This window comes from Neofelis nebulosa, chromosome 2, assembly GCF_028018385.1.
Source record: "Neofelis nebulosa isolate mNeoNeb1 chromosome 2, mNeoNeb1.pri, whole genome shotgun sequence".
Taxonomy (NCBI): domain Eukaryota; kingdom Metazoa; phylum Chordata; class Mammalia; order Carnivora; family Felidae; genus Neofelis; species Neofelis nebulosa.
Genome location: NC_080783.1, coordinates 178344566 through 178366453, shown reverse-complemented (window position 1 = coordinate 178366453; position 21888 = coordinate 178344566). Strand labels below are relative to the sequence as shown.

The 21888-nt window shown below is 52.7% G+C and overlaps 1 protein-coding gene across 10 annotated transcripts in view; it reads right to left on the bottom strand.

The window, feature by feature from the left end:
* Positions 1-21888, bottom strand: part of SSBP3 (single stranded DNA binding protein 3) — a 164757-nt gene that overhangs the window by 40070 nt on the left and 102799 nt on the right. For all 10 annotated transcript variants that reach the window (XM_058695757.1, XM_058695773.1, XM_058695765.1 and 7 more), the window contains one exon: positions 6187-6276. In XM_058695757.1, coding sequence (XP_058551740.1) covers positions 6187-6276 — 90 coding nt within the window. The remainder of the gene's footprint in view (positions 1-6186; positions 6277-21888) is intronic.

Sequence of the window (21888 nt, the reverse complement as noted above, 5' to 3'; positions counted from 1 at the left end):
TGAAAACCACACAAACAGGGTGGTTTCTTTTTTCCAAGCCTCCCCTAGTCCCGCCCTGGCCCTAGTCAGCAGAGAGGTCTTTCCTGCTGCTGCAGCTTTCTGGCAAGGAATGTCAGCTCACAGTGCTGCTGCCTGCTTCCCGCCGGAGAGGAAGGCAGGAAATGGACAGCACTCGGCCCAGCTCTTGGGAACTGCCTGAGCTCCTGCTGCCAGCCTGCTCTCATTTACTGGGCTTTGATCCTCCCTGGAAACACACCAGCCCAGCCCAAGGCGCTCAGTCCCCAGGGCTCTCTACTGAGCACTGAGTCTCTACTTGGTTACCACCAGTGCCAAGGAGCTCACTACTTTGTTAAATTGGCAGGTGGTAGAATGATCTTCCACACAAAGATTCAAATTGGCCTCCCTCTTCTTTCCTCTGAAGGACCTGAGATCTAAGGGCTGAAGCGTTGCAGAGGCAGATCTGAGCATCTTCTTCTTGTTCTAAGATTTATTCATTTAAGTAACCTCTACATCCAATGTGGGGGCTCGAACTCACAACCTCGAGATCAAGAGTTGCATGCTCTTCCAACTGAGCCAGCCAGGTGTCCCAGGTCTGAGAATCTTCTATATGGCTAAACTTCAGATACTTCGAGTCACTTGTTAGAGCCCTCCTGAGGCTGCTTCTCTCCCAGAGAAACCCCAGCTACTTCTGCAGGAAATGAGGAGAGAAGCACTCCTATAGTCTCAACAGGAAAGGTCCAAGGTCACGCGTATCTGTCTCTTCCTCTTATTTTTGGATCATTTCTTAGGCTTCTGAGCTATACACATGATATGCTCCTTCTCCTCCCCTACCCCCACCCACAACTGATGGGGAGGGTTCTCTGGAGGTAGACCTTAGAGGTGAGTGGACTCAGCTGGCAGGAATTAAGAACTCCTTAGAACTGGAGGGGGGGGGGGACACATGTCAACCCCTACTGTGCCCCCACTACAATGGAAAGTATCTGGGGATGCTCAGAACAGAACAGGCTGTGCTTTTGGCAAAGGGAACTAGCTCCCCCAGGACTGTCTTGTCCAGAGAAGGCTCGGTCTTTAGCCCTTTGACCTCTGTTGGGTCTCTGCAGTACCAGTCTCCATCATTAACGTGGTCAGCCCCCAAGCTCCTGCCCCTACAGAGCTGACAGAGCAGTACAGAGTTAACTGTTCTAGAACACAGACCTGGCCAAGGTATTATCCAGACCAGGGTTGCTCCAGTGGCTCCCACTACCCCCAGATGGAGCCCACAGTCCCTAAAAAGGTCCATCAAACACTGCCAGAAAACTCTCCAGCCCCCCTCTCCTACTGAGCACCTACCTATCATCCACCTCACTCTATACACCGTCCCAGACCGTACTGCCTCCAGGAAGCTCTTGAGCAGGCAGGTCTTTCCATTTCTTGCTATAGGGCATGGGTTTACCTGTCAGTCTCTCTGGTAGGTTGGGTGCTTCTGGGGGCAGACTATGACTGATCAGTTCTGGCCTAGAGTCCAGCCCCCTGCCCTCAGAGGTGGCTGACCACTATCGCTAACCACAGTCCCGCCTGCCTCTGAGCCTCCATCCTGTATCTATAAAGTGAAGCCTGGACTAGATCACGGAAGGCAAATACACGGGTTATGTACTACCACTTACATCCCCATGTTCATGGCAGACATTGCCGGTCGGTATCTGCTGAGCCTGGACGTGGCTTCTGAATCATTCCCAGGACCGTGTTCTAGCAAGACACCACTAACCAGTCAGAGCTGCTGTCTGAATAGAAACATTGCCTGCTTTTGAGACAAGATGGCTAGAGTTTCTCTTTCTCCCTCCATCATTTCCCTCCTTTTCCTTGGTCTCCATTGTCTCTTCTTCCTGTAGGCAATCAGACATGTATCTGACTGCTGTGGAAGAACACAAGGATCTGGAAGCAGCAAGCCCAGGTTTAGACCCTGATTGTAGCCCACAGCTGAGAACTCTGGGGAAGTCATTCACCTTTCCGAGTCTCACTTTCCCAATTAGCCCTGCCCCCTCTGCAGAAAGGCTACGATCAAAATGAAAGTAAGCTGGATGTCTAAAAACACTACATAACTGAAAACAATCACTGGAATTTAAAACAAAACAAGAACAAATACAGCCTGTACTCAATGCTCCCGTCTTCATGACCCCTGCCCTCCTGCAACTCCCCAGCTCTGGACCTAGAAATCCTCATTGGACGGTACCTCCCTTAGAACCACCTTAGGGCCAAGGAGCTGGGGGCCCACCCAGACCAGCAGACCTGGCCAAACCAAGCCGAGTCTGCCAGATGTGAAGACTGACTGACTTAAGCTGCATGGAAAAAAAAAAAAAAAAAAAAAAAAAAAAAGCCACTGTTTGATTATGTAAAATCCATCTGGATCCAAAGCAGAAAATCCAAGTTGGAAAGGCCCTCAGAGACCATCTGGTCCACCCAGCTTCATCTACTAGTAAGGAAACTGGGGCCCAGAGACGGGGAGCACCTCGCCCAACGTCACTCAGCAAGTATGTGGACAAGTGGGGGACCAGAACAGGTGTCCTGAGACAATAGTCCTTTGTATCCTTCCCCACTGCAGAATACCACCTCTGGACACTCCAAGCCTGGTCAGAGTGAGGATCTAGACCTTTAGGGCTGGCTGGGCTCCACTGCTGGTAACATGAGCAACAGAAATAAACTCAGTTCAAACATCTCCCGGGTCCCTAGCGCATGCCAGACGCTTGCGATACCAAGATCAAGGCCGTCTTTTTACAAGGAAAGCACAGAACTAGAACACCCTTGGTAAGTTCTTCCATAACCCGAAGAAAACCAAAACAGTCCCCAATATTGTGAGGTATGGTCAGGTTGGGTCCCAGACCACCTCTCTGCCAGCCCTGAACTTGCTACCATAGACATCTCATGCCACAGGACCAGGGCACCGTCCACCTGAGAAACCTCAACACCAAATAAGAAAAAGCAGACAGATGGAACCTAGTATGTGGATGGCCAAGCCTTCTGACCCCTGGAGTAGCCTTGCAGCCTGGCAACCTAAGAAAGCCCCCCTGTGTTCGGAGGGGCTGGGACAGGGGTGGACAGCTGCTCCCTCCCACCTACCCGGAGGCCCCACGGGCTTCTATATTTAGCACCAACTAGGGGCAGAGTCCTGATCTGAAAACTGGGCTGGCCACCTTGGGACAGGATCTGGTCAAAGCTGGATCAGCCAACCCAGGCTGGCTCCTTGGGACAAAGCCCCCCTGCATCAGAGCTGCCTGCCCAGACCGTGGGCAAAGCAGGGGAAGAAGTGCAAATTGTTGGCAGCAGATAAAACCCGATACCATCTCGATTTCCCTTCTAATATCAGAGTGGCTGCCTGCAAGATGAGCAAGGGGCAGGGCCAGCAATCAACAGCTAATATTCGCATTGCGTCCTGGCCTACTCCGGAAATGGGCAGTCACCACCGCCTTCCAGAGAGATACCCTTTCCCCTCAGCAGCGACCTAGCCTGAGTACTTCAGCATCACGACCAGGAAGCGCCCGTCTGCTTCATCTTCCTCTGCCCGATTAAACATGATGCCCTCACCTGAGGGTGGGGAGAACAAAGCCGGCCAGAGCCACCCCAGAAGCAGACAGTCCGGGGCACACAGGTCCCTGCTCAATGCTGTCCCCCCGCCCGCCTCAGCCCCTGCCAACTCATCCTGATTAGGGATCAGAAAAGACCTCCGGTTGAGAGGATCCAAAAGCGACCTCTGTTTGATGGTGCCTGGAAGTGGCCAAATAAGGACAGGAATCAGTCTGGACTTTCTGACCACACACCCCTGAACGTCACAGGGGAGGGCCCGAGAAGTATGTCTGGAATTAGGCTTTAACCATGGACAATTATACCAAAGCAGGAAGTTAAGAGCTGCCCACATATCAGGCAAACTTTGCCTTGCCCCAGACTCAGGCCAAAATAGAAGCCAATGGCCTATTTAAAAAATACAGCTGGCTATTGTCCACTTCTTCCCACCACAGTGGCCTGCACTGGGCACTCAGATGCCAGCAGGCAGCCTCAACAGGCATGCACACAGGTGGAGCCTGGTGCCTGGGGCTCCGTCCACCAGACAGGAAAGTCACAAGTGCACTGTATCAAGGGTATCATGTGGGAGGATGTGTAAGCCTGGGAAAAGAAGTCCCCAAGCAGAACAGAACACCTGTAAGAAAGACCTCCAACTAGGAAGAGAACATCTGCCTGCAGTGACCAGGAAAAGGACTGTCCCTTGGCATGGATGACTGTCCCAGACAGTAGTCCCTTGGGTTTCCCCTCTGGAGAAAGGGCAGCAGCCCACCTGGCTTCTTTCTTTCTTGGGTCCGCAGGTTTCTAAGCATTTGAACGTCTCATTCCAAAGTCTGGCCCCTCTTCCTGATGCCTTACCCCCAGCCAAGCCCCAGGCGATGCCTGGTCTGGGCTAACCTGGAGTCTGCACACCCATTTCTGAGGCTGTACCCATTTCCACCCCAGGGCAAGGCTCCAGTTTGGGCAACAAGCTAGGAATGTATATAGATGTATGTGTGACCATCCAAAGCCCTCAACCACCATCCCTACATCCCTCGCACCTCCCTCACCGCCATCTTGGTGGACAACCCACTCTTGCCGTTTTATGGGCAACACCCAAATTTCGCTGATTCCCGTCCTGGCTGGTGAGCAGTGCGTCCAAACCCTTCTTCTCTCCCGGGGGTCAAGAGCAACCGAAATGTGAAATCTTACAAAGCAGAGGTGGTTTGTCCAGGTCGTCTCCCACCCAGGGAGAAAGTCCCCTTAACATCTCTAAGAGGGGTTTGTCCCCCCTTTTGCTCAGATGCCTTCATAGCAGGAGGCTCCACTTGCAGCAGCCTGCGTCTCACTGCTAGATGCACAAGGTGTGAGATTCTGGCTTACACCAAGCAAAAGTCTCCTTGGACTTTGCCTCAGGGCTCCCAGCTTTGAATTCTTGGGCTTCACGGAGAGATCTTGGCCTCCTTTTCTATACGACAGCTCCTTCCATATTCTTCTCTGAAAGTGCTAGCCTTTCAAAGGGGTGGGGGACAAAGGCAGATTCTCAAATCCAGCCACAGACAGGTTTCAAAGAATGGAATGTTCCACTCAAGAGCTTCATCAAAGGGGCGCCTGGGTGGCTCAGTCGGTTAAGCGTCCGACGCTTGGTTTTTAGCTCAGGTCATGATCTCACGGTTGGTGGGTTCGAGCCCAGCACCGGGGTCTGCGCTGGCAGTGCAACGCCTGCTTGGGATTCTCTCTCTCCTTCTCTCTCTGCCCCTCTCCCATTTGCTCTCTCTCAAAATAAATAAATAAACAAACAAAAAAAGAGCTTAAAGCAGTTCCTTCCAGCCCTGCACGCTGGTACCTCTCCGAAACAGCATTCCCCGGCCTCAGCCTGGTTAAAATGGGATGAGTCTCCCCACCAACCCCCCACTTCCTAGAGGCCTGCAGGGATAGAAGGAGGAGGAGGAGGCAGAGAGGGGACGGCAGCCACACCCAGCCCCAACAGAAGATGGAGCCCCCAGAGGCCCACAAGGTGTATTCTGGGGAAGGCCTGGCTCTCACTCCACGTGGGACCTGCCCCTGCCTCTGGCGGGCGGAGTGCGGGCCCCGATGCTCGTGGGATGCCGCCTGTGATCGCACTCGGAAAAAATCAAGTGGTTAACCAGAGGGAAAGGATTCCGAGACCTGCCAGGATGGTGGGTTTTTTGTTTTTTTTTAGATTACGCCTAAGGTTTGTAGTTTGGACAGGCAAAGTAAACAATGACAATGACAGCAGCAACAAAACAGAAACAAAGAACAGTTTACTTGTTTTTTGTTTTTTGTTTTTTTTTAAAAAGGCTTTTGTTATAAAAGACAGCTCTCTGAGGACTTGGAAGGGGGGGAGGGCCCACCCCCGCCTCCCCGACCAGGGGCGGGCTGTGTCGTGACTGCGAAGCCGGCGTGAAGAAAACAAGCTGGAGCAGAAGTGACACAGCGCGTGCAGAGGGGGTCGGCTCTTCATCTCTTTTCTCCCCTCCTCAGGGTTTGCCGGGGGTGGAGAAAGGGATGGGAAGGGTCTGAACCAGCACACAGCAACTGTATTTAGACCATGGCAAACTGAGCTACTACTTACTTCTCTCTCCCTCCCTCCCACCCGCCCGGGGCCTGGCCAGGAGTGGAAGGAGCACAGGGCCGAGGGGGCCCAGCACGTACCTGAAAGAAACCTGGCGGGATGGGGCCTCCCGGCATCCCGTCGTTGGGGGGAATGTTGCCAAGCACGGGGCTCGGGGCGGCTGCTGCGCTCTGCGGAGACAAGGAGGTGGAGAGTTAGGAGGCTGTACCCACCACAAGAGACCTGGAGCTCTGAGCCTTGTCCCACCGGGTTCTCCCTGTCTGCCCACGTCCTCCACAGACCCTCCTCAAATACCACGTTCCCAGGCACGTCTTACTGGGCAAGTGACGAACTCTCCGAGCCTCTGTTTCCTCATCTCTAAAATGGGAGAACGATGTCTCCCGCTTCGCGCACGCACTGCAGAACAGTAGTGGGTGGCCAACATACAGCAGCCGTTGTGAATGGAGGGGTGCCCTGCCTCACCCACTCGGCGGCTTTATGAAGCTCCCACAGGGCGGCTGAGGTGCTTTACAAATGTTTGTGCCCTCTCCAAGAGGCTGCATGCTGTACAGAGTAGACCAATAAAGATCCACAACTTAATGCATAAACACAAATCCCTGCTGGGAAACGTCCCTCGAAAGGTCGAAGGAGGGCAAGGGTGTTTTGGGCCTGGTCAGGGTCCTGGGTGCCACCGGAGAGGAGGTGGGTCCGCCCAATGCAGGGACTGGAGGCACTTTTCTTCTTAAATGCTGCTATTCGGGCATTTACCTGGTACATCTGCCTCAACAAATGCCTCCTGGGGGTGAACAGACGTCGTTCTCCCCAGCCTGGCCTCCTTCCAGACAATCTGTGTCCCACCTGCCACGTGGTCAGCATGTCTGAGCCTGGGCCCGCACGCGCCCAGGGCAAGTCACGGGCCTAGCACCCCACCTGGGCTGGTGCCCTGCATACTCCCCCACCGGCCCCCGCCCTGACCGACTCTAAACCTCCCAGGCACTTCCCCCCACCCCACCCCCCCCCCCCCCGCAGGATGCCCACCTCCTACCTCAGTGTTGCCACACCCCACCCTCCCCGCCCGGGACTGAGAATTTGAGACTGAATCACTGTCTGTCTCCCAGAGGTCTGACTGGTTCTCTGGGACAAGAGTGAGCCCCTGGGGTCAGGAAACGGACCACCTCTTTCTCTCCTACAAATGCAGAATTCACTTCTTGCCTTTCCTCAGCCAGGAAACAGGAACCAGAGCGCCTAACTTCCAAGGATGATAGAAGGAAATGAGGTAACGTGCGAATCCCATGAACACACTACATGGCAGCAAGATGAACAGACACCCCTGAGAACGTGTGGGTCGGAGCGCTGTTACCTCTACAAGCAATGGATGGCCGTGGCCAAGTCACTTGGCCTTCCCGCACTAGTTTCCTATAAAAAGTGGGGATCGCTGCTGTCCTGCCTGCTCATCGCAGGCGTGGAGGATTATGTGACAGGACGGGCCGTGTTCTGTACACCGGAAAAGCCTGGTAATCTGGAAGCAAGGAGGGCTGAGTATGGGCATGAGCTGGGTGTCTTAACAGACCCAGGTAAAGAGACTGGGGGGTAACGGATGGGCTGGCCGTCCCGGCCCAACATTTCAAAATCATTCTGCCCACCGAAAAGCAACCCTCTCCATAATTACAGATTCTGCCAACCATCCTGTCGTGTGTTCCAAGCAGCCCCCAACATCACAAATTTGGTCTTCCCACTTTCCAGGTGTGAGCCCCACTCAGACAGAGGAGAGACCAGCCTGCCTCTGCCTAGCCCCCACCCCAGTATTATCTGGGTGAGGGCCACCTGGGGGAGTATGCCAGGCTATCCATTAGCTGCACTGTTTGTTTGTGGTTGGTGGTTCTGTGAAAATGCAACTTTTCAAGATTTACAGCCAACAATCATTCCTTGGAAGCAGGAGCAGAAAAGTTCAAAACAGGAAAGAAAAAAAAAAAAACCTGAAACAAGGTAAACAGGCACCTACGTTTGCTTCAAGTTCTTTCAGAGACCAGCTTTACATTTAACTCTTTACTCCTTCAGGAACTTATTTTGATACAGAATATAGATTTTACTCCTTAGGCAGCTGCCTCGGTACAATTTCACCCCACTCATTCGAAATCAGGAGGCAAAATTCTTACAAAGGCTTGGGTCTGTTTCTGCATTTTAATTCTGTCCTACATCTTTTTTAAAAATATTTTTTGTTTATTTTTAGAGAAAGAGAGGGGCGGGGGCCAGAAAGAAAGGGAGACACAGAATCCGAAGCAGGCTCCAGGCTCTGAGCTGTCAGCAGAGACAGAGCCCGACATGGGGCTCGAACCCACGAACAACGGGATCATGACCTGAGCTGAAGTCGGACGCTCAACCAACTGAGCCACCCAGGCGCCCCAATTCTGTCCTACATCTTTAACACTTCATTGTAATAGCTGGGAGTTTCAGGGTGTATTTTACTTTCTCCTTCAATTCTTCAACGTAAGTTTTCTGGCTTATTTTCACCTAGCTATCCCTCCAAACACAGATCATTTATAAAAGTCACTCTCCTACCAAACCATAAAAGTTCATATGGGGTGCCTGGGTAGCAACTTCAACTCAGGTCATGATCTCGCAGTTCGTGAGTTCGAGCCCCGCATCAGGCTCTCTGCTGTCAGCACAGAGCCCACTTCAGATCCTCTGTCCTTGCCCCTCTCCTGCTCTCTCTCTCTGAAAAATAAAACACTTAAAAAAAAAAAAAAAGTTCATATATGTACACATACACACAAATACACAACTCTACACATATATATACACGTACAAATCTGGAGAAGAAATGACCTGTTCCTCAGAGGCACCCTCCCAGGACACGGTCTTTCTCCAATTACTCGCATCTTGGTACAAGTCCAGCAGTTAACCAGGTGGGGGCGGAGGAGGGGGGTGGGGTGCACAATGACAATAATCAGCAGGCAGGTGGGAGTAGGTGACACACTGGGAAAAACCAAAACCGTGCCTTGCTAAAGCCAACTAAACGTTTTATTCAACAAATGTAGCACCGTCTTGTTTGTAGGATGAGGACAGGAATAACAGAGTTCCTAACTGGCAAGTCCTTGGTGGCGTGCATGGCAGGAGCCACTGGGCCCCATGCTAGAGACCGGCTGGGTGCTTTTCCCCCCCTCCCCGTCTCTCCCTGAACCCCCAGGTGGCCTCTGAGGTAGACACAAGCACCCCAGAGACACAAATATCTGCATGGAAAGAAAGCAGGCTCGGGACAACCCTCTCCCATCCGTCCTTCTCGGTCCAGACCTACTCTTCTCCAGCTTTCAGCCCAGAACAAGGCTTCGCTTTTACAGAAAGATCTGGAAAGCCTCACCAACTTGATTTCTTTAAATTAGCATTTATCATTTAGTACCCAACACTTGCTTATTACAGCACACGGCCAAGGAAAAAGAAAATTAGCCACCGTTTTTTGCGGAAGAATGTCAAGAGCACTTCCCGCTCTCATTACACAGCCAAAGAAAACACAAGTTTTTAATGAGTCTAATATTATATAGAGGTATCATCATTTAACCAATTTAATTAACAAGCATTACACTGGGGTTTGCTACCTTGGTAGTTACAAAATGGGATCCCTGGTATTCTGCCTTATTTTTTTGGATCACTATCTTTTGAAATGGTCTGTAGATCTACTTTTATGGTGAAATGTTCACCTTCTTTGCTTTCTGTATATTAGGTTTTTGCTTAATGATACAGAAGAGCTCTTTTTGTTTTTTTTTTTTTTAAGATATGAGGATATTTTATAATTAAAAAAAAAAACAAAACAACTTTTTAAAATGAAAATTTGAACCTGGGAGCATGACTTCCAAAGGTTCCCTCACTGGGAGATCTCATTTCCCTACAAAAATCAGAAGTGAGTCAATGGTTCTAGGAACTGGGGGTGGGTGGTCCGTGGTCCTTTGAATGTCAGGGCTGGGAAAACCATGGTTCCAGAACATGGATGGTGCAATTCTCTGACATCTGGGTGGAAGACAGATTTTTTGCTCTCCTCCAATGAAAGGAAGGCCATGTGAACAATGATTAAAGTGGCAGGACGCTGAGGAGACAACTTTTATCATTCAAAGCCTCGTTCAGCAGCAAAACTAAACAAAATAATTAACCTGAATTATGACAGCTATTGCTATCCTTTGATTATGACACAAACACGTGCTCCTAACGGAAAATTTCCAAAAGGGCAGAAAAGCACGAAGCAGCAAATGAAAAGCAGCAACCTGTGTTAGAGGGTGACCGGAGGGTTAAGAAGTAACGGCTACTCGCACAACCCAACCCCAGTGGACCCTTCCTCCCACCCCCACACCTGGCAGCAGGGGCTGTTTTACCCATCTCGGAGATGTGAGGCATACAGCAGGTGTTCAATAAATGATTATGACTTTTATTATTCAAAGACCTGCTCAAACCTGGCCATCTGGAGCCAGGCCTTTCCGGATTGCTAGGAATCGGCCTCTCCCTGTGGTTTCCAGCTTTGAGTTAGAGCTCCATTAAGGCACTCAGCAAAGCGTCTCATGTGAGTTTTCTCTAAAAACACAGAACCCAAACCGAAAGCCCCTGACATTCACGGAGGCCTACAGCTGCCAGGGCTGTGGTGGGTACAGGGGATGGAGCCCTCCCACCGGAGCAGGAGAGTAAAGAGCACTGGATTCTGGAGCCAGAGACCTCCCGGTGGGCTCGGCTCCTTGCCAGGAGCCTCAGTTTCCCCACGTGTCCAATGGAAGGGCTAGACACGACGATCTCCGAGGCCCTTCTTCCAGGCCGTTCTTCCCAGCCTGGTCCACACACCCAGAGGGCAGGGACTGGAAACAGCAGCTCCTGCTGCAGGGGGACAGTTCTCTTTCCAGAGACTGCGAATTTTAACTCCTCTCTGTTCACTACAGAACACTTAAGAGATCAAAGATTAAAAACCACCCAGAAACCTCTTTGTTATCAGAGCCTGCAGATAACAGCCGATGACATTTGAGCTCCCCCCGCCAGGCCCTCCTCACCAACATTTATCCATATATGCATACATACATGGACTAAAAAAAGCAGAATCAAATCAGGCATGCAGTTTGGTAAGTCATGCATTTTTTATAAAACTAACTTAAAATTCTTTTCTAAATAGAAAACAGGCCTTGCGCTGGGTGCCGTGGCCCACTCCAGCCAGCTGCCTCCTCTGAGGCTCAGGGGTAGAGTCAACTTGGAAAGCTCAAGGTGCCTTCGGACAAGTGACCGAGGCCCCTCCAGCTCCCCTGCAAAGTAGCGTATTTTTGCTCACGGCCTGGGAGCTTTCCAGGGAGGACTGATCCCACAGCCCTCTCCCCTGAAGAGTAGGGTTTCTTTATGATCCCGTGGTGGTTACACAGCCGCCAGGGCTCACTCGGGGGTTCACTGCAGCGTCTCAGCCCGCCCATGTGCTCCAGACGCACGCCAGCTGGTCTCACACATGCCATTCTGACTACAGGCATCCCTCACTGTCAAATCTGGTTTCCAATAGTGACCACCTTTGCCAGTGCTGGGCATCCCCAGTGCACCTTCAACTAACCCACTCAACAATCGTGGAGTACAAACAGACATGGCAAGTCCCAGATGTGGTGCTAGGCCCTTTCTTCGCTCTGTTGCAAGAAGTCCCCTGTGGCTCCAGGAACAGCAGGGTCATTGCAGAGGAACCGAGGGACAAGCTCCCAGGAGCCTGCCACCTCTTAGCTCAAAGCATCTTGTGGTAGGTGACAAGCACTCATGCTTCCTTTCCAGAAGTGTGGGTCTGGGCAGGGGTGTTCCCTACTAGGTATTATCTTCCGACCGCACCCTGAGAACCCTAAGTTATCCTCACTCCACAAACTAGCCTAGGACCATCCCAACCCCCAGCCATTGTTCACTCTTTTTTAAAAATGATCTTTTACACATGAAGCTCCTGGAAAACTGGATAAAAAACAAATGCTCGGAATGAACCAGGGACTCCTGCCAACGTGGCCAGTGCCTCCTGATTTACAGGGCTGCAAAACGGAACTTTGTTCTGCAAATGCCCTCCCTCCTTGCCCCACCCCAATACTCAGGCGTGTAGCAGCACAGGGCCCACATGCGAAACCACCGAGCACAGCCTTTCTCCACTGAAACTCAACACAGGCCATGTGGCCAAGCACCCAGGATGCCACAGGGTGTGTGGCATGCGGCTGTGTGAACGCGGCCGGGAAACAGAGGTCACTCAGAGGAGTGAAGGCACCCATGCGCTGCCTACGTGAGAAGGGCAAGTGAGAAACGGAGGTCTCTGTGGGATGCCTGTGTCCAGGAGAGGGAGGGATGCCTGAGCGGGTACCATCAAGACAGAGGCTTCAGCAATCTGCGCAAAATACTGGAGCGACCTGGGTCCCTCTGGGCTGAGTTTCCTCCAGGGGATGTTAATCTTAGCAGGACAGAAACCGAAGATGTAGATGAGGGAGTAGAGACAGTGTCATAACCCAGGCAGAAAGGCCGAGACAGAGAGAAGTGGGGTCAAAAGAGGGAGAAGTCGGGGCGCCTGGGTGGCTCGGTCGGTTAGGCGTCCGACTTCGGCTCAGGTCACCATCTCACGGTCCGTGAGTTCGAGCCCCGCATCGGGCTCTGTGCTGACAGCTCAGAGCCTGGAGCCTGTTTCAGATTCTGTGTCTCCCTCTCTCTCTGCCCCTCCCCTGTTCATGCTCTGTCTCTCTCTGTCTCAAAAATAAATAAACGTTTAAAAAAAAAAAAAAAAAAAAAAAAAGGAGGGAGAAGTCCAGGAAGAGGGCCTCTTCGTCTTATGCACAGACCGGAGAAAAGAATCCGTCCTGGAGGACAGGGGCTTGAAGTCTGCAGCTTGGAGAAAACGCAGAGCTGTTGCTACGTGAAGAGACAGAAGCAGCTGGCATTAAAAATAGGTTCAGATGACACACGGGAGTGAGTGACACAGGATCCCTGCCTCCAAATAGCCAGTGGGCTGTCACGTGGAAGCAGGAGTGGACGTGCTCTCTTGGTGCCGCGGGATGGCTCTGGGCCCAGCAGTAGATGCTCTGAGCTACAAAAAGCTTCTCCAGATCCGAGCATCAGAGTGAGCTGTCTCAGGAAGTGGTGGCCTCTGTTAACTTGGGGTGGCTCACAGTTGGGACACAGCAAGAGTGCACCACGGATCCAAATATGTGGGCTTGATCTCTGCTCTGCCAACTCAGAGCCATGCTGATGGTCTCAACCTCGGTTTCCCCTCTGTGAAAGGGAAGAACCCCATTAACTACCACTGCCCGGTGTGGTGTGTCCTGGGGATTATTATGACAGAAGAGCCCTGGGGTGAGCGTCTCGGGACCAGCGTTCCCGCTCTGGCTGCAAATCACCTGCTGTATGCCTTGGGCAAGCCTTCCTGCCCCTGGCCTCTCTCTGCTCAGCTCCAAATGAGGCGGCTGAGGTCCTGTGGTTTCAACGATATGGTGGGCATCACACCGAGCTCTCAGCAGAGCAAACTGAAAAACAAGGTCATGTGTAGGCAGAAAAAGCCCCAACTTGCCACAGCCAGGCCATCGGGCCCAAGTGAGGGCCGTCCTGACACCAGCGCTTCTTCCCAAGTCCCCTGGGGGAGGGAGCAAATGCAGGGATGCAGAGAGGGGTGTGTGGAAAGAAGCAGTTGCCTTTCATCCTGACCCCAGAGATCAGGAGAGGGGAGGGGTGGGCCAGACTCCTCACATACCTGTGGAAGAGGTCGTTTCTGTTTACCAGTAAGGAAACGGAGGCACAGAGAAGCACATTATCATGAGTGGCTCTAACTTTAGTCTCTCTGTCCCTCCACTCCCCAGTCTTGGGTCCAGAAACCCAGAAACTGGGTCTCCCCACCAACCCTGCATTTCCCAGGGAGAGTTCTGTGTGCTCTTTGACGCTTGTGGAAAGAAACAACAGACAGATCATCACAAACGTGAGGGCAGCACAGTGCGGTTCTCTGCGTTTGGGATCATCTGTATGTTCTGCTCTTCTCCCTAAGCAGATGGACTTAACCCTGCTCCTTCCAGCAAACAGGTGGCTAGCCTGGCCTTCAGCAAGGGGTGTGGTGGTGGTGCGTGTGTGCATGTGTCTGTGCAGGATCGCACGAACTCGCTGAAGACTCTGCTGGATGTGAGTGGCAAATTACCCTGAGAAGAGAAGGAGAAACAAGGTAGGTGGGAGCTTAGACAGGTTACGAGTGCTTTACACACGTCAGACGCACTCAGCAAACACTGGCTCCTGGGGCCCTTGGGACGCGCCGTGCCTGCCAGGGCGGCAGATGACAGCGCGCGGCCCTGCCCTCAAGGTCTGGAGGATGAAATGAGCCGCGGTGACAGAGAACTGAGGGGTGTGGGAAGGTGCTCCGGGCGGGCGCTGCGAGGCAGGGATTAGGGGGATCAGGGAGGCTTTATGGAAGAGGTGGCACTCAAGCCAGGGCCTTAAAGGACGGCAGGACTCGAAGATGCGGGTGGTGATACGGGGTGAGAGATTAGTGCTGTCATCTCAAGCCTCCCGGGGAGGCAGGCCTCTGACAGCCTCTCCTTCAGAGTGCAGAGCCTGCCAGGCCTCCACCTTCTCAGAGCTCCATGCCAGCCCGGTTTCTGGGGTGGGGTTGGGGGAGGGGGGCCTGGGGCTTACTCACTTCCCCTCCTCAACAGGGGGCTCTTCCGCAGGAGGGAAGTCAGCGGCCCACCAGGGCTGAGAAGGCTGCCGCTGCTGGCTGAGCTCACCTGCTGGCTGAGCTCACCGGGCTACGCTGGGCACAGCTTACCAGTTTCTCCCCCGGGGGCCCCCAACAACCCAGTAGGGACTCCAGATGAAGACGTCAAGGGATCTGAGCAGGGTCACACAGCTCGGATGGGCAGAACTGGAAGTCAAGCCAGATGTGCTAAAACCAGGGCCTGTTCTCAGCCACGTCACGGCTTCTCTGGTCTCCGTTTTGAAGCGGATGCTTCAAGACGCCCCCCCCCAGGAACAGAGAGGTCCGGGTTCGAGGCCCAGCCCTTCCACTCTCCAGGAGTTGAGGTACTGGGCACCCTGCTTTACCTTTCAGAGCCCAGTCATCTGTAAAGGAAGGAGCCCTCCATCCTCTGCAGAGGTGTGGGGAACTTTAAACACGACTCTCAGGCAACGGGTTCAGCCTGAGACAGGTGCTCCGCAAACAGAAGCCCCTGAGCTGGAGACACAGCACCAGGCAGACAACAGACATGTTTAGTTTCCATGAGTCCATGGACGCAGAGCACACGAAAGGAAAGGGAGTCAGGAGTGTCGGGAGACGTCTACCACTCAACAGAAGCCACTCTTCTGGAGAGTGGCCTCGCCCTACCCCACGATAGAAAAATCTGATTTCATTTTTTAAGAACGAAACAAAGGCACGCCAGTCAGAACATTTCCAAAAGGAGACTGGCTTCCTTCCCTGTGCTGAGAAGGCCACGGCCACCATCCCACTGGGCCTTGCCCATGCATCCCAGGGAGCACCCAGCTTCTTCTGGGAATTGGATCAAAGGGTACCGTTTGTGTATGAGGTGGAGCCCCACATAATTAATACCTGGTTACACCGTGGAGGCCAGCCAGGGCACCCTCCTCCATGTGCAAACACCTCCCCGGCTGGGCCGCACGGCACAGGGCACGGGTGCCTAGGCGTGTACACGCAAGACAAGGGAGATTAAGGGCTAGAGGTGCCCCCGCAAATGAACAGCACAGAGTGGATCAACAGCACGCTATTTGCACAGCGCCGAGTTTCTTCTTAAAGAGAGATGAGCTTCGCGGCCCCAGTTTACACCATGAGCCGTGCCCCACCCCCTCCCCCCCCCACACACACAGTCTTAAAGGAGCTACTTACAACCGCAAACATGTCATAGTAGGCCAGTGACAGCTCCTTAACAAGAACACTGGCAGTTGCCTCTGCAAAGCGGAAAATTCCCTGGCGTGGACCCACACACACGCTCAGTTCCAATGACAACTTAATCCTGCCAGGACTGAGGTGTGCAGGGAACAAAAAAAAAAAAAAAAAAAAAATCGCCTGCTTCTAGAAACTTTTAGGTTTAAAAGAAATCATTAAAGGCATGACCCTCAGAACACCTCTCAGAAACGGGAGCCCACCCTTTGTTCAGCTGGCACCGAATTTAGTGGGGACAGAGTCACTTGCCCTCGGCTCCTCCTCTGCTGTGACAGGACGACTGTGCAATCTGCAAAGTTCACTGGGGTCCCCTGTATCAAGTCCAGAGAAGCTGACACTTGGCTGGGAAGGGTGTATACAGGAAGGGGCCAAGAGGGAAGCCACTGAGTAGCCCACCACTGTGGTTTGCACGGCTGGCGCACGGGCTCAGAGCTGAGCAGATGCCACCTAAGCCTTTAAAGCATGCACTAATTGCGCTAATTTAGCTAACAGTCTCTGTCCCGTCCCCCACCCCAGTCAACCAGCATCCTCTGCTACTGCTGGAGAGATGCAAGCTGTTGGCTTCAGTGTTATTTTGTCAGCCATTAAACGATTCATCGGAGTCATTAATTGATTTATTACTGCTGCCTGCTCAGAGGGTTTAGCAAATAAAGAATGATGTAGGTCACAACTCAAAGGAAATTGGACCAAACACCACCACGAGAAGCTGGGCACTTAGAGAGTCTGCCACTGTCCACTCGGGCACCCCTCCACACCCAGCTGTCGGAGGGGGGACAGCACAGCTGGCTCTCCTGCCTGAAATCCAGGTGCCAGGCTGCCTCCTGCTCAGGCGCTGGTGATGCCAAAGACGTAGAAGGCCGAGAACCTTGTCCAGAGGCCCCTGGCAGCTGGCTCCCAGAAGCCTGCCAGGCACGATCACCGGCAACTGGGTACTAGGGGGAGAGAATCCTACACTGGCCCCTAACCAGTGGGTGCTGGCTGGCAACGGCTGGGCCTTCGTCTCAGCTCTCCAGGGCACAGGGGAAGCCAGGGCTCTACTCCTCTGGAGGTGACATGCTCCAGCCACACTCCCTCCCTCCCTGCAGTGCCCGCAAGACTGAGGGAACAGCAACAGCTGACGGTAACAGGTGCCTCCCGATGCCTGGCCCTTCAGGATTATCTCTGACCCTCTCGACAGTTCTAGGAGGTAGGTGGCATTACGGTCCCTGTGCTGGAGGAGAAAACAAGTTCAGAGAGCTGACCTGCTGTACTTACACAGCAGGCCAGGGAGCAGTTCGAATCCTGGGATTCGAACCCAGGTCCACCTGACTTCAAAGTCCACCTTTCCTCCCCTCTACCACACTCTTTGGCTGATACAGCTCAACCTCAACAATGACCTCGACAAAACTAGCTGGGTGAACAAGAGGCAGGGCAGCCCTGTCTCGGAGCCCCAGGTGTCTCATTTATAAACCGACAAAGTTAAGGTGGGTGAGTCCGGAGGACCCAAAGAGGAGAGGGAAACTGCAGGACTCAGGTCCTTCTACCGCCCCAGTGGTGCCGGCCCGTGAGACGCTGATGGCTCGGCCATGCTGGCAACAGAGGCCACACGGCCCAGCGCCCCCTTTCTGCTGTAGAACGGTCCTCCTGCTGGGAGCCAGCTGTCCCCTGGCTTCCCCTGCTGCCCCACCTGCCCCTCAAGCCCCGGCCTAAATGCAGCAGGCCAAGGAAGGCTTCCTAGGACCAGGCCAGGTATCCAGTGGTATGCGATGAACGTTGCTGCACTAGATCAGCCCAGAGAGAAGGAACTCTCGTCCTGCCCTGCTCCCAATTCCTGGGGTCGTGAGCAAACATGAGGGAGCGGTGTTGAGGTGAGGAAACTAGAACGGTCATTTTACAGAAATGTTAACACTTCCAACAGGAGGGTTTATAGGGTCACCGGTTCACAGATTCTGTGTATGTGTCTGTGTCCCTAAAGCAGGAAAGGTAACAGCTCTGATATCCTGTGTCCCCAAGGAACCAAACACAGCCAGTCTGGTTGACTCGAGCTCCGTGATTACAGGAATCAGCCCCTCAAAGCCACATCACACCCCCACCCTGCTCAGTGGCACTGCGGGGCAGAGCCCGCCCCAGCAAGCCTTCAGAGGCCCCCACAGGGGACTGTTTACTTTGCTTCAAGAGTGATGCAGGGGGGCCGAAGAGGTAGATCAGGTGTATACCAAGAGCTGACCTGCTTCAGTCCCTGACACAGCCCCAGCCCCCACACCTAGGTCTGTGGCCTGCCGAGGACCAGGGAGTGTTATGGCGCAAGGCAGGGCGGCCTCTTCGGAGCTCCCCGACAAAGACATCTACAGATGTTTCCTGAGTGTCTAGCAGGGGTACAAGACAGGGCTTTCTTGCTAGTATCGCCCCCCCCAGAGCATCCGAAAACACGTATCCTTTGGGATCCTAGTGGGGAAACCTGCTAATGGGGTGGGGCCAGGAGCCTGGACTGGAAGGACCAGTGATGACCTAACTGGTCAAAGGCTTCTGGGGGATAGGGAGAGTTTATCTACTGAGAACTCCGACCCAAATGTGGCTTCTGAAACAGACCCAGGATTTCCCATAGAGGTGGTCCGTCCCCTACTCCATATGGCATTGAAGCACAAAGGAAGGTCTTTATAGAGACGTTCATCCAGGTCCAACAGATGAGACGCTTTTAGTCCCATGGAGAAAGAATAACCTATTATTACATCCACATATTTAGTACTCCAGCTAACAAAAGCCTTCCTTTCACCCATGTTTACTTGATGAACATGCCCAAGCATCCTCTACACAGGCCGGTCCACCCCTCTGGAACACTCCTCCGCGCTCTCTCCGTGGGTGATACCTCTTCGTCCTCTATGTGTTCTTCATCGCAGCACTTGTCACATTGGACTGTTAATTCCTCATTCAAGGAGCCAGCTGTCCTCCCAGGGACAGGGGCAGGAAGGGTGTACATAGCACAGAGAAGGTGCTGGCTCAGTAAATATTTTTTGGATGAATAAAGTCCTTGCAGAAATCCTGCTTTTCAAGAATAGTCACCATGTCTACAAGTAAAATTCTAGGACTAGCTAACTCAGTCACGTACTTAGCATTTGGCTACATCCATACAACTATTCTGTCCCCTCTAAACAACAACGTAACTACACATACACCACCACCACCACCACACCCAGGCTAGTTTTAGGACACACTGTTCCCTCTGGCTGTAAAACCCAAGCTTTGGGTATTCAGAAAACCTGGGTGCTGGTGTTGCTTGGTCCTTGCTGGCAAACGACTTGGGCAGGCCACTTCTCATAGAGGTACTGGTCAGGTCAGTAAAATGGAATCGTCTTTATACCTCTCCCTCCCAAGACAGCTATGAATTAGCTAAAGCTAACATCTGGGCAAAGCACTGGTAGTTGTGGGGCAATGACAGAGAGCAGGGTTGCCTCAGGGAGCTAAATTCCCATCGCTGTTCCTACTATGGAAGAAGTGGAGACTGGGCCCAGTAGGCTGGGTGCAGTGAGTGGATTCGAGTAGTCTTAATGAGTTGCTAAGATCTGGCTGCTTCTATCAGCCCTCTCAGCCAAGCCTCCCTTGCACCTCCAAAGCAAAGCCTGTTGGTTATTCTCAGATAGGCTGGATGCCCTGGTCCTCCACCTCACTGAAGACAGATGTCTGCTCCACTGACCAAGAAACCACTTTTTCCACAGGCTTCTTGACAGGGTCGAGAGAACCTGCCTTTGGGGCTTAGGGACAGCAAAGGTGGGAAGAGCCCCTCCTGGGCCTAGTCCAGAGACCAAGGAGGACAGACAGCAAGGCAGAGATCCCAACCTGAGACGTCGTTCTCCGTGTCCGACAGGAATCCTCTGCCAATCTGAGGATGCCCGTCGCAGCCGAACCCTCCAAACCACAGGTTTCTAAAAGACACGGTTCCTGCCATCAGAGACGAGCCACAGAGCAAGCCCTGAGCTCACTCAGGAGGAATGCGTCCTCCTCCTCCCTGATTCAGTCCCTCACTTAACATGAAATGAGAACTTGAGAAGGGCAGAGAGGAGAACGAGGGCAGACGCCAGGCTCTCCGAGCCCACAGGGACCTCTGGTTGTACCCCTGTTCTGCTCCCTCCCTGTGCTTACCATGCCCTGGGAATGGCTCCAGCCGCTTACCAACCAGATCTCAGGTCCTCCACTCCTAGGGACACTTTCTCTCCCAGACAAGCTCCCTATGACCTTCCATTTATCTACCTATAGGTAGAGTAGGTTCATGAGCTAGAACTCAATATTGGAAGATACCAGTTTCCACCTGCAACTGTCTCGCAAGGCATCCAATGGAACGTTCAATGACAATGAACTCCTAACCAAGGACTGCTGTGGTAAAGTACAGAGAGCAGTGGCATGAGGGCTCCAGCTCCCCAGCTCCCCGGCTAACTCAGAGCGGCAGGCACTTCCCCCTGACTCAAGAAGCTCCCCCAATACAAGACAATACGTCTGCTGGGGTTGGCATGAGACTTACAGCAAATAAGGAGATAATAAAGGGCCATGATCTCATGTTAGTCTCCCTCTCTTCCCCCCACTCCAACCTCCCTCTTTTCTTGTGCCCAAGCTTCAGCCTCTCTGGTCCCCAGCCTTTGCACAGACCATCCCCTCCACCCAGAATGCCCACAACTCCCTGCCACCATGTCAGTCCCTCCACCTGCCCCTTGGGCCACCCTGGGCACTGGGCAGGATTTTTTGTCTTCCAAGCCCATGTGAAACTCTACCTGTGACTCTTCCAGTATCTTCTACATGGCCTTATCGTAAGGACAAAAGCTATCTCCCTTCAGGACTGTTGGTTCCAAAGAACAGAATCCACATATTTACTATGCCTAATAATCAATAACTATCGCATGACTGAGGACTATGAAAGAGCTTTTTGGACAAAGCTAGGCCGTGGCTCTTCTGGGTAATTTCTTTCTTATTTTTCTCCTTTATAAAGATGAAACTTTAAAGAACAGAACAAACTTTCATAAGCCCAAATATCAAAAAGGACAAAGAGGGGCCTTATCTTCCAGTGTTTCTCTGTTTTTCTCCTCAAGCAATCACTGCAGGAGAGAAACAAGGAAACCTTGAAAAAGGCTTGAATTTGAATCTTGGTTCTATCCTACCTTGAAACTCGTGAGTCACAGAGACATGGCAAAACTATCTTTGATGGATGACCAAGCACCCCTCTCTGCTGCAAATGTGTCTAAAGCTGTCTGTTTTTCTTCTATTTTGTCTAATTTCATTTAAGTCCCTGGCCTGGGTCTTCTCCACTGAAGACAGAAGTTTTTAATTAGATTTGGGTAATCCACAGGGCTTCAGAAACTTTGTATCTAGAACCTCAGAAGAGGAGGGGATCCTGCGGTCCCTCTGTTGTAGATGCGGCCTCCAGCTCACAGACCTGGGTCAAGGGCAGGAATCGGTCTGGGACCTGGGTCTCCCAAGACGGCTGTACCTTGGCAGTCTCATGTAGAAAAGTAGGATAATAAGCCTTGCTTCAGAGAGTCTGCGAAAGTGAAGTTTCTGCTGCCTCCCCTAGAACTCCACCTGGCCTGTATCTTTCAGCTACGCGGTAAGTAACTGCTGAATGGACACTCCTAAACCCTCCGCTCTGCCTTTTCTCCACTCTCCACGGAGGAAGGCCTCGCCCAGAGGGACCAGCCGGGCAGTCCTCACCTGTAGAGCCTCAGAGCGGTCCCAATCCCATCCCCTGACACTTGCCAGCCCATGTGTCCCAGGAAAGGGAACTGACACTTGCCAGCCTGTGTGTCCCAGCAAAGGGAACAAGCCACCATTGGAGGTAGGCACGGGGAAGGCCAATCCTCCCAACAACCTGGAGATGCTAACCCCACTCTTGTGCTTCACACCTGACCCTTTTGCCAGTGAAGATCACGATGGTGAAGTGTCTTCACAA